General features: G+C 45.2%; 1 protein-coding gene across 3 annotated transcripts in view; it reads right to left on the minus strand.

Moving 5' to 3' along the window:
• The window catches only part of LOC308675881 (F-box only protein 6-like), a 41,689-nt gene that overhangs the window by 20,532 nt on the left and 2,554 nt on the right, over positions 1 to 18,603 (minus strand). For all 3 annotated transcript variants that reach the window (XR_014028231.1, XR_014028232.1, XM_081341491.1), the window contains exons 2-5: positions 9,003 to 9,261; positions 8,422 to 8,548; positions 6,203 to 6,298; positions 4,945 to 5,080 (exon numbers count right to left, since the gene is read on the minus strand). Coding sequence is in view for 1 of the 3 variants with exons in the window: in XM_081341491.1 (XP_081197617.1) it covers positions 4,945 to 5,080; positions 6,203 to 6,298; positions 8,422 to 8,548; positions 9,003 to 9,261 (618 nt within the window). In the remaining 2 variants the exon portion in view is untranslated. The remainder of the gene's footprint in view (positions 1 to 4,944; positions 5,081 to 6,202; positions 6,299 to 8,421; positions 8,549 to 9,002; positions 9,262 to 18,603) is intronic.

The following is an 18,603-nucleotide window of genomic DNA, read 5'->3' on the forward strand; positions in this document are numbered from 1 at the left end:
AACAGGTAAGTTTTTAATTCGCGCCGGAAGGTGCGGAGGTCAGGGGCCATCCGGATTTCGGTTGGCAAGCTGTTCCAGAGGGCTGGCGCACCCACTGAGAATGCCCTCCCCCTGGGGGCCACCAGCCGACATTCCTTGAGCGGTGGCACCCTGAGGAGGCCCTCTCTGTGGGAGCGCACAGGACGGTGGGGTGCTGACATTGGCAGAAGGTGCTCCCGTAGGTAGTCCGGACCCATGCCATGTAGGGCTTTGTATGTCATTGTTAGCACCTTGAACTTCACACGGAAGGCAACTGGAAGCCAGTGCAGCGCACGGAGGAGAGGTGTGATATGGGAGTATCGGGAGGCTCCCAAGAGTGTCCGTGCCGCTGCACTTTGCACCAGTTGAAGCTTCCGAGTGGATCTCAAGGGCAGCCCCAAGTAGAGAGCGTTACAGTAGTCTAGGCGAGAGGTCACAAGAGCATGGGTGACTGTACGTAAGGCATCCAGGTCCAGATAAGGCCGTAATTGGCGAACTAGTCGAACCCGGGAGAAGGCCCCCTTGGTCACAGCTCCTATGTGATCTTCCAGGGAGAGCTGCGAGTCAAGGAGGACACCCAGGTTGCGGGCCCTATCAACAGGGGGTAGTAACTTGTCCCCGATGTTAAGGGATGGGATGTTCTGAGTATCCTGGCTTGCCGGTACGTACAGCCATTCAGTCTTGTCCGGGTTCAGTTGAAGCCTGTTCCTCCCCATCCATTCCCGGACCGCTTTCAGGCAGCGGGACATCACGTCGAGGGCATCACTGATGTTGTTTGGAGTTGAGATGAAAAGCTGGGTGTCATCAGCATACTGATGGTACCCTACTCCAAAGCTGCGAATGATCTCGCCCAGCGGTTTCATGTAGATGTTGAACAGGAGAGGCGAGAGGACCGACCCCTGAGGGACTCCGCAAGCGAGAGGCCTCGGGGTCGACCTCTGTCCCCCTGCCAACACCGACTGCGAGCGACCCTGGAGAAAGGAGAACCAACGCAGAACCGTGCCTCCCACTCCCAGTCCCCTGAGGCGTCGCAGCAAGATACCATGGTCGATGGTATCGAAAGCCGCCGAGAGGTCTAATAAGACTAGGACAGAGGAATGGCCCCTGTCCCGGGCTCTCCAGAGATCATTTATCAGAGCGACCAATGCCGTCTCCGTGCTGTAGCCCGGCCTGAAGCCCGATTGGTACGGGTCTAGATAAACTGCTTCATCCAGGATCTGAGGGAGTTGGTGCGCCACCACGCTCTCAACAACCTTCGCAAGGAAGCGAAGATTGGAGACTGGACGAAAGTTATTCAATGAGGATGGGTCCAAGGTGGGCTTCTTGAGGAGAGGTCTCACCACCGCCTCCTTCAAGGCGGTGGGGAAGTGACCCTCACTCAGAGAAGCGGAGATGACCGCCAGGAACCAGCCTCGTGTCCCCTCTCGAGCTGCATATGCCAGCCAGGAAGGGCACGGGTCCAGTAAGCATGTGGAGGAGCTCAACCTCCTCATAATCCTGTCCACTTCCTTCGGAGTCACAGGATCAAATTCCTCCCAGGTGACGTCGACAAGACTGTCCATGCCTTGTTCTTCCAACTCAGCCCAGTTGGAGTCCAGGCCGGTTCGGATCCGAGCAATTTTATCCAGCAGATATTGGCCGAATTCCTCGGCTCAACCCTGCAAGGGTTCCTCCCTCACCTCTTGGTTCAGTAGGGAGCGAGTCACCCTGAACAAGGCAGCCGGGCGATTATCTGCGGACGCGATGAGGGTGGAAAAGTAGTTGGATTTTGCCACCCTTATCGCAGCGAGATAAGACCTGGTGAGGATTCTTAATCGCAATCGGTCGGATTCGGATCGACTGGATCTCCAACGGCTCTCTAGGCCCCGTCTCCGACGCTTCATTTCCCGGAGCTCCGCGGTGAACCATGGGGCTCGCTGGGATCTGCGCCGGGTCAGAGGCCGCATGGGTGCAACTCGGTCCAGAGCCTCCGTGGCTGCCTTCTCCCAGGCTTCCACTAAGGCATCCGCCGAGCTGTGAGCAGGGAGTGCATGTGCGTCCCCAAGCGCTGCCTGGAACCTATCAGGGTCCATTAGGCGCCTAGGGCGGTACCATCTGGTTGGCACCGCGCACCCACGGCGGGGGGTGGCAAAGGGGAAGTCTAGCCGCACGAGGTGATGATCGGTCCATGACAGGGGCATAACAGTCGTGGCACCCCCACCGATATCATTGCGCCACCGTCCAGACAAGAACACTAAGTCTGGGGTGTGGCCTCTCTCATGAGTCGGTCCAGAAATTATTTGCGACAGGTCCATAGCCGCCATGGAAGCCATGAACTCCCGAGCCAGGTCGGACAATCCTCCCAGGGACGGTAGGTTAAAGTCGCCCAAGACCATGAGTCTTGGGAATTCAACCACCAACCCTGAGAGGACATCGAGTAGCTCGGGCAGGGCTGCCGCTGCACGATTAGGTGGTAGGTATGCCAGCAGCAGGCCCAACTGCGCCCCCGGGCCGTATCTCAGTAGGAGAGACTCACACCCGACCATCTGAGGGACGGTGATCTCTCGCGGGCTAAGGGATTCCCTGATGATAACTGCCACTCCCCCGCCCCTCCCATGGGTCCGAGGCTGGTGCAGCACCCGGAAACCTGGCGGGCAGAGGTCAACCAGAGGGACACCACCCTCTTGGCCCAGCCAGGTTTCCGTGATGCAAGCCAGGTCCGCGTGCTCGCTCTCCACTAGGTCACGAACAAGGTGTGCCTTGTTAGCTACGGACCTGGCATTCAGGTAGACCAGCCTTAGCATAGGAGGCTGCACACCTTCTCTCCCGGGTCCTCCGGGGAAGTACAGAGGGTCGGAGCGTCTCACCGCTTGTACAGAGCGGAGATGACACTCCCGGTGATGATACGGCCCTCTGTTTGTGCACCTTCTGCCGTTCCCCACCATCCTGGGAATAGGATGTTCGTCAGTACGCCATCGGTTATTGTCGGCGACTGGTCCTCGTTTCTCACCATCGCGAATGGTCGTAAGCCTGGCCTGCGTTATGGCACCCGGAAGGCCTGCCTTCTCCGAGCAGCCATACTCTTTTCCCGCCCCCCTCCCTAACCCGACAAAAAACTTAACAAGAAACTTAACCAGGGGCCTCTTGTTGGTCTTGTGATGGAGGCCCCTGACCCTGCCTGGCCATCTCTCAGAGGCCCAAAGGTCGGGCCCGTCATCGAGGTTTGATGTAGTGAAGGCAGGACGAACCCAGGAGAGGGGGGAACTCCTGAGGGCGAGTAGGTCTATGCAAGAATATTGAAGACGCATAGGGAGCATCGGGGAGCATTGGGAAGGCGGTCCCCTGGGTGGAGCATTAGAAGGAGGGTCTAGTCGGGTAGGTGGGTATCTGGACCGCCACCCAGCCACTGCCACTTGGTTGGGTGAACCCCAGAAGCAGGCCACTCCCCATCCTCTCACGATGGGTTGTGATTCTGCTTCTGGGGGTGGTCCAGGACCCACTCTGGGTGAAGCATACCCCATAGAGCTCTCACCTCTATGGGGCTGCAGGTGTAGGACAGGCCACTCTGCCACCGTGGCTTGCACCCAGGCCCATCATGTCCTGTGGGGCGAGGGAGGGCAGGGGGGGGTTCAGAGCTGGAGGAGGCCAGATGTTGATGGCCTCGGTGGTCTAGTCGCCGTCATCTCCAACGATCAGCTGCATCCTGGCGTCTTTAGGGGTGTTGATCGGCACGGAGATAGCGTCGGCACCCAGGGTGTGGGCCGTGGACGCCCCGCCGCATCTAGTGGTGCTGCCGTCGAGTGGTTTTCGGTGAGATTGGGTGACCAGGGCCTGGAGAAGTTTAGCGCCGCTGTCAAAGGCCCCTCGGTGGTGGTCGATCGGGTCCGCATAGCCGGTCTGCGGCATCTCCTTGATCCCAGGGAGATGCCGCCGTTGTTCAGGAGCAGGCCAGAAGGTCGAAGCAGGGCAACGACTCCGGTCCCGCTCAGGGCGGTTGCTGCGGCTGTCTCTTCCGCCGCCTAGCTGATCCATTTGATCCGCGGGGTCTTTCCTGATCATCCCTGTCCAATTCCGTCCCCAGATTCGATTCTAGCATTACTGAGGGGATTTTTACAAACCGCCAGCTCGAACCCGGACGGGCTCTCAAAAACACCCCGTTGTGCGTGTTGCACACAGCACGCAGCCTTTAATGATAAATAAAATAAAAAACGGTGGGGTCCTTGGTGCTCTCTGAGCTGGGTTGTTTCCTTGCAGACGTTTCATGACCCAACAAGGTAACATCAATCATCATAGCTAGGAGGGATAATAAAGAGGCAGCAAGCCTCTCTCCTTACTAGCAATGCTGATGTTGCTTAGTTGGGTGATGAGATGTTTGCACAAAAAACCCCACAAGCTCAGAGAGCACCAAGGACCCCACAGCTGCCCTCCTCTCCACAAACCCCAGTTCCCTTCTAGCACTGATGACGTTACCTAGTTGGGTCACGAAACGTCTGCTAGAAAACAACCCAGCTCAGAGGTCACCAAGGACCCCACAGTCCTTTGCTTCCTCCTCCTCCTCCTCCTCCTCCTCCTCCTCAACTCCTACTTCCTTCTAGCACTGATGATGTTCCCTAGTTGGGTCATGAGACGTCTGCAAGAAAGCCAGCAAGCTCAGAGAGCACCAAGGACCCCCACAGTCCTTTTCCTCCTCCCCATCCTCCTCCACCACCCCCCATCTCCTCCTCTCTGCATATTCCCCTTCCTTCTAGCCCTGATGTCACCTAGTTGGGTCATGAGACGTCTGCAAGAAAACAACCCAACTCAGAGAGCACTGAGGGCTTTTCATGTCAACCCCGAGCTACAAATATTCTCCTTTATTGGCAAATAAAAAACCCTCTGGCTCCTCAACCGAAGCCACGAGCTGAATCTTGGGGGTGGGAACAGGGCTGCGGTCCGACCCCCCCCTACCTTGTGCCATTTTGCGTCGCTCCACTGTTCGATCACCACCTTTTCCGGCAGAAACTCCTGGAGGACAATGTAGTCTTCGGACAGGAGCCTCACGCAGATTTGGTACTCGCAACCACAGTCAGAACGTGCGGCGTACCTGTGGACAGGTGGGGCCGAAGGAGAGAATGTCAGCTCTTAAAGGAGATCAATAGGGACACAGGTGGTTCTGGATTGTGGCCCTCGATTTATGACTTACAACCACAATTGAGTCCAAAACATTGGCTGCTAAGATAGACAGTTGTTCAAGATCGATTACTACAGCTGGTGGGGTCCAGGAAGGGGGGGGCTTCTCTGCTGTGGCTCCTGCCCTCTGGAACATCTTGCCCTCCCCGAAGTGAGGTTGGCCCCAACCCACCTATCTCTTTGTAAGGGCCCTAATGGGGGATCAGCACAATGGAGGTGGTTGATATAACAAGAACAACAACAATAATAATATCAACAAACATCCACATCTGCCTATCCCAGGTCCTTGGTAAGGACTCAATAGGTAGACAAAAATGCCAAATCCAGTCTGAACATTTGGCTGACTGTGCGATGATCAATAACAATAAAAAAAAACTGGAAAAAATTGCGAAATACCGCGACCTGGCCATCGAAACTGCGCGATTATGGATGAAACGTGTAACAGTGATGCCCACTGTCATCGGGGCACTGGGAACTATGTCCCAAAACTCTGCAAAACACATCAAGAAGTTGCAGCTTCCTGCAATAACTGCAGCAAAGCTACAAAAAACTTGGAACATCTTACATTTTAAGGAGGTACCTGGTTGATACCTAGGATGCTGGCAGCAACCCGTGTCAACCATTTGTGCCAGTCAATTTGAGTGTTCAGTTGACTGAGGTTCAGCTTAAATGAATAAAAGTATAAAATCATCATCATCATCATCATCATCATCCATTCTGCGACGATATCTATAATACCATCAAATATCCAGATCTGCCTATTGACAGACAAAAATGTCAAATCCAGTCTGAAAAAATTGGCTGACTGTTCAATGATCAAAAATAATTAAAAAAATCCTACTTTTTTTCAGTGCCGTTGTAACTTTGAACAGTCCCTAAGTGAACTGTTAGGAGCAGCTATATTCCTTCTGTGCGAAAGCAAGGAGAACGAAAAGAGGGCCGCATTCTGCCTCCCGCTTGGATGGAGCCGTTTTTAGCGCTGCCCAACTGTGTTTTTGTGCTCGCGCATCCGTCCGCCTCTCCTCCTGCCACTCACCAGTCGCTCACCACAATATCAGGCCGGACCTCGTCCATCAACTGGTCCCAGTAGCCGTCATCCCGTAAGGTGATCAGCTGCCTCTTCATGCAGGACCTGGCCAGGAAGAGAAAAACTAAGGTTTGTGGAACACAAACCACGAATTATTGTTAAATGACTTTTCGAGTAAATGTCTACGGAGGTTCTCTGTCCTCCAGGTTCTGGTTGTCCCAACGGTGCTTTTTTCACGAGGCAACTGGACTTTCCTGTTTTTCTTTGAAGACGCTTCGCTTCTCATCCAAGAAGCTTCTTCAGCTCTGACCGGATGGTAGGGAATGGAAGGATTTACGTATACTCCTTGCAGAGAGCCGGTCATTTGTATCCTTTTGGAGACACGTTGAGGCCACTTGGAGGTTTATCTGTGTCTTCGGGGTCAAATGTGTGGTGCAAATGTGTGGGGAGTCTTCTTCCTTTCAACAGTTCCAAGAAACGTCCACACCTGTTAAGGAATTTGCTGTGCAGAGGTCTCCTTGTGCTACCAAAGAGTTGCACAGACAAGGAAGGGTACTGAGAGCAGTAAGAGTCACACACAGGAGTACACTGAGTTGTAAAAGCATGAAGGTGGTGTAAGAATAAAAATGCACAATCAAAAATAAACAGTCCAGGTCATACACAATAGCAACAGTCCAAGCAGCAATCCAAATACAAAGTCTTTTTACCAGTCCAGAGGTCAATACACAGTTTAGGTAACAGAGCAAAAACAGTAATAGTAGAGAGCAGTGAATTCAGAGAGAGAGAGAAGCTACGTTACTAGCTCCCTCTTATGGCCATGAGAACACTTACACACCCATTGGCCAATTAACATCTTAATGACATAACATCTTGGTTAATATATTTTCAACCCAACATTGTAGGCTAACACCATATGCCTAACAACACCTATTTGCACCGCTCAGGTGATGCAGAGGACACAGATAAAGTTCCAGGTGGCCTCAACGACTCTCTAAATGGATGACCGGCTGTCTGCAAGGAGTATAAATTCTTCTGTTCTCCACCATCCAGTCAGAGCTGAGGAAGCTTCTTGGGTGAGAAGTGAAATGCCTTCAAAGGAAAACAAGAAAGTCGAGTTGCCTCGTGAAAAAAGCACCTTTGGGACTTTTCAAGCACTTTTCAGGAGGGACCCCTGCTCAAAAGCAGTTATAACCCCTTCTCCTCCATACTTCCCCATCTTTTAGCTATTGAATTTTGTATTTTTATACAGCTAGTCCTCAATTTACAATGGTTCACTTAGTGACTGAAGTTACTGCACTGAACTTACAACTGACGCAGCATCCCCATGATCACGGTGGTCCACGTTCGTACGCTTGGCAACGGGTTCGCAGTTCACAATCACTTAAGGACCGTGTGACTTACTGAACAACCGCAGGCCTCCACCTAACGAGGGCAGCAAGAATAGTGGTAAAACGGGGCAAAACCCACTTAACAAATTTCTCACTTAGCGACATAAATTCTGGGCTCACTGGCGATCGTGAAGGCGAGGACTGCCTGTACAAAAGGACAACTGAGCCCAGAATTTAAGTTGCTAAGCGAGACAGCTGTTCAGTGAGTTTTGCCCCGTTTTGCAACTGTTCTTGCCACAGTCGTTAAGTGAGTCAGTTAGTTCAGTTAGTAGCACGGCTGTTAAGTGAAACCGGGTTGTCGGAAGGTCGTGAAACGGGATTGCGTGATCCCCAGAGGCTGCGACCGTTGTGAGTCTGTTGCAAGCGTACGAACATGGATCACGTGATCACAGGGATGCCGCAACGGTCGTGTGAAAAGCGGTCGTCGTAGGTCACTTTTTTCAGTGCTGCTGCAATTTCAAACCGTCACTAAGTGAGCTGTTGTAAGAGGAGGACTAGCTCTATAAAAATATGAAATACGGTAGCTAAAAGATGGCGAGGGAGGGAGGAGGATAAGCAGAGGGGGGAGGGAAGAGGCGGCATCCGATATTAATCTATACATAATTCTACTTTGTTAATAGTATAAGCTGCCTTGTGCTAAGATGGGCAGCCCATCCATAAATTCAATAAAAATAAACTTGAGATCCTGGGGGATTTGAAGCTTCCAAGCTGCCTGTGGGAGAAACACAGCTGGAAATTCCCAACATGGAAGGAGCCTGTCCCTTGATGGTCAAATCCAGATGTCAGAAACACCCAAGGAATCCTGCAGTTGGCCGAAGAGGCCGCCGTCGCGCTGCTCACTTGTAAGACGTCACGAAGTACTTTTGAACGTGGGGAAGAGGGAAGTTTTTTCTCTGATCTCCCAGAAGCTGCTCAATTTTCCAGCCATTGCCTCCGTCGGATTCTTTCTGCCAGAGATCGAAGCCGTCTGTGGCAGGAGAGAGAAAAAACACACAAAGAAGTTGGAATTCTGGGAGTTGAAGTCCGCAACTTTAAACTTGGTCCTTTTAAGCCTTGTGGACTTCAACTCCCAGAATTCCTCAGCCAACGTGCACGCTGGCTGAGGAATTCTGGGAGTTGAACTCCACAAGTCATAAAAGGACCAGGTTTGAAGAGCTCTGCCTTAAAACAGGCTAATTTTTGGAGGCAGAATTATGGAACTGGTTGCATTTTGTTATTTCTGGAAGTTTTTTTTTTAAATTTGCTCAGCCACGTTGGCACCTCTGTTTGGATTGCCTGGTGGTCTTCCATCCTGGCCCTGATTCGCTTTATTATCCAGGATCAGAGCAGGCTGGTCAGGGAAAACAAGCTTTGAGTGGTCCGAAACCTGACACCCCCCCAAAAAGAGTGGCAGCTCAGCCCCCTTGACTCCCCCCTCCCACCTTCAGCACAGGGGTTCTTGATCAAGTTCTTCTTCAGGCTGCAGAGGAAGTAGAAATCCCGCCAGCCTGGGACGTGGCTGTCCAGCGGCTCTGGCCGGTAGCCCTCCCGTTGACACTTGAGCCTCCAGAGCGAAGGCAAGTCTACCAGCCTGCGCCAGAGGGAGCAGACCAGCCGGCAGCGAAGCACCAGATCCCGGGCGGGCACGAAAACCAGCACCGCAAGCAGGGCGTCCTCCGGGAGCGTCTCCATGCTCGCCACCTGTGAAGAGAGAAAAAAAAGAGAAAAGAAGAAAGAAGAGGGAGGGAAGGCTCAGTCTTGGAGCTGGGCTGCAGTGGTAGAACTGCCCTGGCAGGGGGTAGTCTACCTGAGCCGACGATTAAGCAAGGGAGGCGGGTGGGAAACCAGGGCAGCCCCGCAAGGGCACCAGCAGTTCTCAATGGAGCCTCCAGCTCCAGGCAGGAACAAGCCAGAGCCGAGAGGGACCTGGGAGGTCTTCAGGTCCAGCCCCCTGCTCAAGCAGGAGAATCTACACCATTTCAGACAAGTGGCTGTCTCTAAGTCTCTTCTTAAGGCAGCGACATCTGAAAGACCCGGAGCCGTGCAGCAGGGGCAGGGCTTCTGTAGACACCCCCCCCAGCATCCCCCCGGGAGTGGGCTGCCTTCCTCGCCCCCGCCCCTCTAGGCCGCCCCCCACCCCGGGAGGAGCGTCCGCCCCACCCGCTGCCGGCTCCGCACTTGCCAGAATAGCAGCTGATGCTCCGCGGACACCGCCCAGGCAAAACTGAAAGTACTTAATAATAAGTCTTTATTGATTAGCCCTTGGGCCCTATCAAAGTGCAAAGTTCCAGCAATAAATTGTTACTAAAATTTGATAAAGGCAATTTAAAATGGAATTTGATAAAATACAATTTAAAGTGGAATTAAAATAAAATACAATTAGAAACTTCCCGTGGCGACGCCGCGCCGATGGCGGCTTTCTTTTGGCCGCCTGTCCTGGGATTTCGTGAGAAGCGCGCCGAGACAGCGAAAATCAGCTGTCCCGCGGCTTGAAAACCTCCCCCTTGGGAGAAGAGGCGGAGGAGAGTTTCCCTTGGGTAGAGGTAGAGCTTCCCTAGACCCCCTTAATTATTTGGGGGTCGGAGGGTGAGAGCTCCCTCAGAGCCCGAGGCTTTCTCTGTACCCAGGACACCTTTGCTCCAAGCTTAGGAGCGAAGCAAGATGCCGCATCCACATCTGCTATTTAAAGTGACTTGTGAGTAATTTAAAAGCAGACAGAGCTGACCAGGAGAAGTTAAAATTACAAGTGCTGGAAACTTTAACCCAGGGAGAATTAATCTTCTCCATATTTTAATTTGATTTAAAGGGGAAAAATGGCGCCGGAATGCTGTTTCTTTGTGTGAAAGGACAGTGTCAAGAAAAAGATACATTTGGCAACTAAGTTTAAACAATGTATAGGACTCCTGTAACACAACCTGCAGTGCAATCTACAGCTAAGCCTAAATCCCCTTCACCTTCTCCCCCACCACCGGCATTTACGCTTAAAGATATTCAAGATGCTTTAAAGCAAGCAACACAAGAAATAAAGGAGGAGATGGCTGATCTCCTTGACAGTAAAATGAAGGAGGAGATGGCTGACCTTGAGAATAAAAATAGAGAGATGAGGGAAGACATACTGCTTGCACTTCAAGGATTGACTACACATATTGAACGCTTGGATGACCGGGTCGATGAAGTTGTGGAAAATACTGAAAAATTAGAAAGCAGAGTTGTTAAAGTTGAAAATAAGATCGATAGAACAGAGGACGAAGTGACCATCTCACAATATAGAGACATGGAATTTGTGTTGCAAATAAGAGGACTAAAGGAGGATCCACGAGAAGATTTGCAAGAGGAGGTGGCAAAAGCTATAGCTCCCATTTGGGGATATAAACCTGAGGAGTTATCAAGAGAGATGGATAAGATATTTAGGGTCAATTCTTGGATTGCGAGTCAGAAAAATTTACCCAGAGATGTGGTTATTTATTTTTCTAGGAGATCACTACAAAATGCAATTATTCAGGCTTTTTACCAACAGAGATTCCAAATTGCAGATCAAAATATTATAATCTTAAAAGAAATACCTCCAAAAATTCTTAGAAAAAGAAAAGATTTTGCTTTTTTGTCTGAGGAGCTTAAAAATCGACAGGTCCAGTTTAGATGGGAGATGCCTATTGGAATAGTGGTGAATTATGCAGGGACACGATATACAATTTCAAAGGCAAAAGATTTTTATACTTATGTCCTGAAAGCACGTTCACCACCATCTCCACGACCTAAGAGAATAGAAGAAAGGTTGGAAGATAAACAACCAGTTGAAGGTGCAATGTCACTGGTTGTTGGAGATTTACCGCAGGCTGAGCCTATTGAACAGAGTTTGGTGTTTTTATTTATTTATTTTATTTTAATTCCATTTATATCCCGCCCTTCTCCGAAGACTCAGGGCGGCTTACAATCTAAGAAGCACAAATCAAATGTGCTTAGCAGTAGCCTTCATTCTATGTATATGCCTGCTTATTAGGGCTTTCACACACACACCCCAAGCGGCATTATTACAAAGTCAGCTTAATTGCCCCCAACAATCTGGGTCCTCATTTTACCTACTTCGGAAGGATGGAAGGCTGAGTCAACCTTGAGCCTGGTGGGACTCGAACCTGCACTAATGGCAGGCAGCTGGTGTTACTTAAGGAGGCATTAGCCCACTGCTCCACCAAGGCTCTTTTTGTTAAAGGATGACCCAAAGGAACAGAGGATGACTCGGGCTGCATATAGACGTAAAGAAAAGGAGCAGAAACAGAAAGCCGATTCTGGACCAACAACACAAGGTCCGGTTATTACAGAGTCTGTGGGAGGGGCACGACCGAAGAGATCAATGGCAGATCTTCAGGCAGTGTTCCAGAGGCTTCAGGTCACTAAGGATGGCAAAGCTTTTGACATGGAATGTTAAAGGCCTGAATTTACCACAAAAAAGAAAGAAAGTATTTCACTACCTGAAACAACATAAAAATGACATTGTTTGCTTACAGGAGACTCATATTGCTGCAAAAGATCAAAAGTATCTGATTAATTATCAGTTGGGATCACATTTTATAGCTTCTGCCCCAGATAAAAAAGGGGGAGTGGTTATTTATTTAAGAAGAGACTTATCGGCTAGATTAATTGAATCTGATACACAAGGAAGATATGTTATTATTGAATTAGTGTTACAAGGCAAGAAAGTTCTTATTATTGGATTATATGCCCCTAATCAACAGCAAAATAAGTTTTATAAGTTTTTACATCACAAACTGATTCAATTGGATTACAAATCTGTTATTATGATGGGTGACTGGAATGGTGTTTTGGACTCAAGTAAAGACAAGAAGGGATCTTTTAAAAATTCTCCTAATCATTCTAAATTGCCTAAAGCTTTTTTTGATTTGAAAGATGACTTGGAACTAAGAGATATCTGGCGGGAACGGAATGTGGTAGATAGAGACTTTACTTTTTTTCGGATAGGCATCAATCGGTTTCCAGAATTGATTTTTTTTAATTACTACTGATCTTTTCTCCAGGGTCAAGAATGTTAAGATTTTTCCTAGAACATTGTCGGATCATAGCCCTGTATGTTTGGAGTTATTCACTGAAGATGTGAACAGAAGATCTTGGAGACTGAACGAAAACTTATTTAGATATGAGGTGCTTTCGCAGAAATGTAGAGAACATTTGAAAGAATTTTTTGCTTTGAATATGCATAAAGGTACATTGATGGAAATGGTTTGGGATGCTAGTAAAGCTTATATGAGAGGGGTTTTGATTCACATGAATAATGGACATAGGCGTAAGCAGACGCAAAAACGTAAAGAGCTTGAAGAAGAGATTAAATTGAAGGAGAAAGCTCTTATTTTGAACCCATCAGATAAGAGATTAAGGGTTTCCATAAATTTGTTGAAAGAGCAATTTAATATGTTAATGGCTGATCAGGTTGCAACTAATTTGCTTATGTGAAACATAATACGTTTTGTAATGCAAATAAGCCTGGCAGGTGGTTGGCTTATCAATTAAGGAAGAAACAGAAATTGCGTATTATAGAGAAAATAGAATATAAAGCTAAAGAGGTATATCAACAAAAGTTGATTTAAAAGAGTTTTTTAGATTTTTATACAAAATTATATGCTAGTGAAAATATACAAGCTTTAGATATAGATAAGTATTTACAGGAAGCACATTTTCCTAGACTTTCAAATGAACAACAAAAGGAGATGAATCGTTTAACTACCTCTGAGGAAATCATTTTAGCAATTAAGCAGTTAAAAGTGGGTAAGGCTCCTGGTACAGATGGATTATCAGCAATTTATTATAAAATATTATTTGCAGAGATGATAGAACCATTAAAGGAATTGTTTAATAATATCCAGTTTGGAGGAGAAGTGCCTCCGTCTTGGAGACGGGCTTTTATATCGCTGATTCCAAAGGAGGACCAAGACCTTACCCAGCCCAAGAATTATAGACCTATATCACTTTTGAATACAGATTATAAGATTTTTTCCAAAATATTGGCAAATAGATTAATGCAAGTTTTGAAACAAATTATTCACAGTGATCAGTCTGGATTTATAACTGGAAGATATATGAAATATAATGTAAGACAAATTGTTAATTTAATTGAGTATTTGGAGAAGAACAACCAAGTCCCTGCGGCATTGATATTTTTGGATGCTGAAAAAGCTTTTGATCAGTTGAATTGGCAATTTTTATTGAGGGTTGTTGATAAAATGAATTTTGGAGATAAATTTTTACATTCTCTTAGGGCTATATATCAACAACAATCGGCACAAATTATAATTAATGGGGGATTATCAGAGGCATTTAAAATTGAAAAAGGCACAAGACAGGGATGTCCCCTATCACCATTGTTGTTTGTTTTAACATTGGAGATTTTATTGATTAAAATTCGTGAATCAACTATAATAAGGGGAATAAAAATAAAACAGAATGATTATAGGTTAAGAGCTTTTGCGGATGACTTGGTTGTGACATTATCTCAACCGACTCAATCGGTTATAGACTTGATGGAAATTATAACTCAATATGGAAAAGTTTCTGGTTTTAAGGTAAATAATAATAAGACTAAAATATTATCTAAAAATATGACTGAATGAAAAGGAAACGTTAGTAAAATTGACAGGTTATGAAATAGTGAAAAAGGTTAAATATTTGGGAGTATATATTACAGCCTCTAATGTGAAATTATATAAGAATAACTATGAGACATTATGGCTAAAAGTACAAAAGGATTTAAATAATTGGAAAAAACTACAATTATCTTTGCTGGGGAAAATTGCAGCTGTTAAAATGAATGTTTTACCAAAGTTTCTCTTTTTGTTTCAAATGATACCTATATTGAAAAAGGATGCTAATTTGAATGAATGGCAGAAGGGTATTAATAAATTTATCTGGGCGGGAAAAAAACCAAGAGTTATACTTAAGATTTTACAAGACGCACAGGAAAGAGGAGGACTTAAGGTTCCTAATTTGAAATTATACTATGATGCGGTGGTTTTGACACTGGTTAGTGATTGGCTTAACTTAACAAATAAAAGAATACTTTATCTTGAGGGATGGGACTTATTATATGGGTGGCATGCATATTTAATTTATGATAAAAAAGTTGACAAGGCTTTCAAATCTCATATTTTAAGAAGTGCTTTATTGCGTGTCTGGAAAAAGTATTATTATAAGTTAAATTATAAAATACCAATTTGGGGGATTCCTAGACACGCGATAGAGGGTGTATCTATGGGTGTGAGTTTGGATATGATTTCTTATAAGGAATTACTTAGATTGGTAGGGAATGATTGGCAATTAAAGTCGTTAGGTGAGTTAAAACAAGAAAATATTGTACAGTCCTGGTTCCAGTATACTCAATTGCAAGCTAGGTGGAAGTTAGATCAGAAGGTTGGCATTACATTAATGGATGAAAATTTGGTAAAACAGATCAAAGATCAAAACCGAGCGCATATAAAGAGAATTTACAATGCTTTAATAGAATTGGATTCGGGAATGGAATTAGTTGAAGATTGTATGGTGAAGTGGGCTCAAAATATTCAAGAACCGATCCCATTGGATATATGGGAGGTAATTTAGGTTAGAAATGTAAAATTTACCCAGGCCCAAAATTTAAGACAAAATTTTTATAAAATGTTTTATAGATGGCATTTGGATCCTAAAAAGTTGTCTTGTATGTATCCTAATTTACAGCCCAAATGTTGGAGTTGTAGCAGTTTGGATGCTACTTATTTTCATATGTGGTGGACTTGTAGAAATAGAAAAGCTTTTTGGATTAAAATTTGGTGGAATATTCAAAAGATTTTTAAGAGAAAGATAAAAGTTTACTCCACGACTATTTTTATTGGGTGTTATTACAGATTGTGATACTAAAGAAATTAACTTGATGTTGAACTTGATAACAGCTGCAAGGTTATTGGTAGGGCAATATTGGAAGAAGGATAGTTTGCCTACTATAGAAGAATGGACGTTTAAAGTGTCAAATCTAGCAGAAATGGCTAAGATTTCTGCCTATCTGAAGGATCATTCTCAAGAAAGATACATTTTGGTCTGGAGAAGATGGATAGATTATCTTCAGAATATGGGACTAAAAAGTTCCTTCTAGCCTATGAATAAATTTTAGATTATTATTACTAGAAGATTATTATAGTGGAATTTTTATTAATTTTAATTATATTATTATTATTATTAGTATTAGTATTGTTTAATAACTTGGATATTAACTTGTTTATGTTTTTATTATTATTATGTCTACTTTTATTTTGCGTGTATTTATGTTAAAGGGGAGTTAAAGCGCATTATGAACTTGGTTATCTATATAGTTTGTTAATGTTAGTTAGATTATGATTATTATATTTGTAACCCTGTACTCAGCTCTGGGAAGTGGGGGAGGGAGAGGGGGTGGTTTTGGGTGGGTTGGTTTTGGGGATTATATTGTAACCTTTATAAAACTTTTTAATAAAAAAAAATACAATTTAAGATGAAATAGTAATAAAATACAATCTAAAATGAAATTATAATAATGTACAATAATTTAAGGTATAGATAAAATATGATAACATTATATTTCGGAGTCGCCCTTGCCACATATGCAGATCTCAATCAGATCATTTTGTTTAAGTACTGTGGTACGTTAAATGTTATTTTCAAGTTCTGGCCAGACATAAAAAGGTAAGTTATTTTGATATGGGGATCCCAATGGGTCATTCGTCTGGTATATAGACCAAGATACCTGTCTCTCACCCTCTTATACAGGCAACAGTCAAATAGGATGTGAGCCAGGTCCTCTACCTCTGCCGCTCCGCAAATGCAGAGACGCTCATTGCATGGTATAGCATGACAACTCCCATATCTGACCATTGTGTCAAGCTGTTCGAATCTCGCTCTCGTAAATATCTCCCTAAGATGTTTTGGGAGTTGTAACTTCAAGTAACTGTCTACTTGAAAAGTACGTTTGTATTTACTCAGCCATTTCAAGCTACCCACCTTACTAAGGACAGCTATATCAGTTTGTGCTTCTATATCCTTAATTCCTTGGGCAACTCTTTTTTTGGATTGTTCTCCTGTTATGCAAGAAACAGGAAGGCCACAGCTTCTTACAAAATTTGTTAGTTTGGTGATCCAGGAGATTTGTGATTGTAGTTTTATTTGCTCTAGTAGGCATAACTTGGGGAGTCTATCAGTCTCCATTTCATTAACTTTGCACCAGTAGTTATAAGCTCTAATTTTAGATAATGCCTGAATTGTATGAATTCCCAATTCAGCTCTAACTGCTGCAGCAGATGTTCTTGGATCTATACCCAAAATACATCTCAAATGCTGGGACTGTTTGTTCTAGGATTGTGGTTGAGTAAAGACCCCAAATTTCTGCTCCATACAAGAGCATTGCGGTAACCTTAGCCTTATAAACCTTGATTAATGAAGCTAGGGACCCTGGGTAACTATGGTTCTTTAGTTTGAGCAATAAATTCAAATGGGCTTTTGCTCTAAATGTACTCTGTTGATGATGGGAGGCCCAAGATCCAGTCTTGGAAAAAGTTACACCCAAATATACAAAGGTGTTAACCTGTTCAATTGGTTCACCATCTAATTTATTTATTTATTTATTTATTTGATTTGTATACTGCCCTTCTCCTGAAGGACTCAGGGCGGTGAACAGGGACATAAATATCAAAATACCCAAAATACAGACATTAAAACAAATTAAACCCTATTGCCCAAATGCAGAAAATAAATTACATTAAAACAATAATTAAAACAAAACCCATCAGACCAGGCATAATTGCCACTTATGTCTCTGATGGTTTCTTCCAAACACCATTATTTTTGATTTAGATTTGCTAATGATTAGGGAGTTATCCTGGCAATAAGAGCTGAATCTTCTTAATAGCCTACTTGTGAGTATGATAATAAAATCATATCATCAGCATAAAGCAAGCTGTTACAGTAAGTGTTTAGGATCATCGGCATGTGTACCATGGTATCCTTCATTAACCCTGGCAAGTCATTGATGTATAAATTAAATAATAATGGGGCCAGGATACACCCTTGCCTTATCCCTTTATTTGTGTGAATCCTGTTAGTCAGGGCCCCATTAACCCCATACCGCACCCTCAAACAGGTACTTGTGTAAAGGGCTTTAATCAAAGCCAGAAGTCTGGGTTCTATTTTAAGAGATGTCAATTTACTCCATAGTACGTCTCTACCATATCAAATGCTGGTGTAAGGTCTATAAAAGCAGCAAACAGGGGTCTCTTCTTATAGGCATATTTGGCAATTAGATGGTTCAAGACAAAGCAGTTATCAATAGTAGATCTGTTCTGTCTAAAACCTGCTTGTTCTTCTGTGAGGATGTTGTTTTCCTCTACCCAGATTTCAATTCTGTTCAAAAGGTACCTAGCATATATTTTTGCTACAATGTCAATCAGGCTGATGGGCCTATAATTACTAGGATCCTTTTTATTCCCTTTTTTATATATGGGGACAACTATTGCCATCTTCCACCCATCTGGTATAAGGCAGGTGTTATTTATGTGTGTAAAAAGACCTGCTAATACAGGGCCCCACCAGTTGGGAAATTTCTTAAATAATTCTGCTGGTAAAAAATCCTCGCCTGGGGCTTTATTGCTCTTTAAGCTTTTAATGATGGACTGTATCTCCTTTTCTGAAACTGGTGGCCAAGGGGGGAGGGTTCTCGGATTTACCAAATCACTATTTAAAAATAATTTCTTTACCGGTTCGGTGGGGGCAAACAAGCACTGATAATAATTCTCCCAGTCCGCAGCAGAGATTGGTATGTCAAATGCAAATCTCCGTTCCTTCAGAATACCTGCTACTGAGTGCCAAAATAATACTGAATTATGACTTCTGGCAGCCAACTCAAGTTCTGACCAGATTGAAATGGCAAAACGTTTTTTCTTTAATGTTATAGTTTTTTTTTATATTCCCTTCTTGTGTGCAGCATCTTAGCTTGTATATGGGCAGTAGGATTCCTCTGGGCAAGCCTCATGGCTGCCT

Source organism: Vipera berus, assembly GCF_964194415.1.
Source record: "Vipera berus genome assembly, chromosome: 17".
Taxonomy (NCBI): Eukaryota; Metazoa; Chordata; class Lepidosauria; order Squamata; family Viperidae; genus Vipera; species Vipera berus.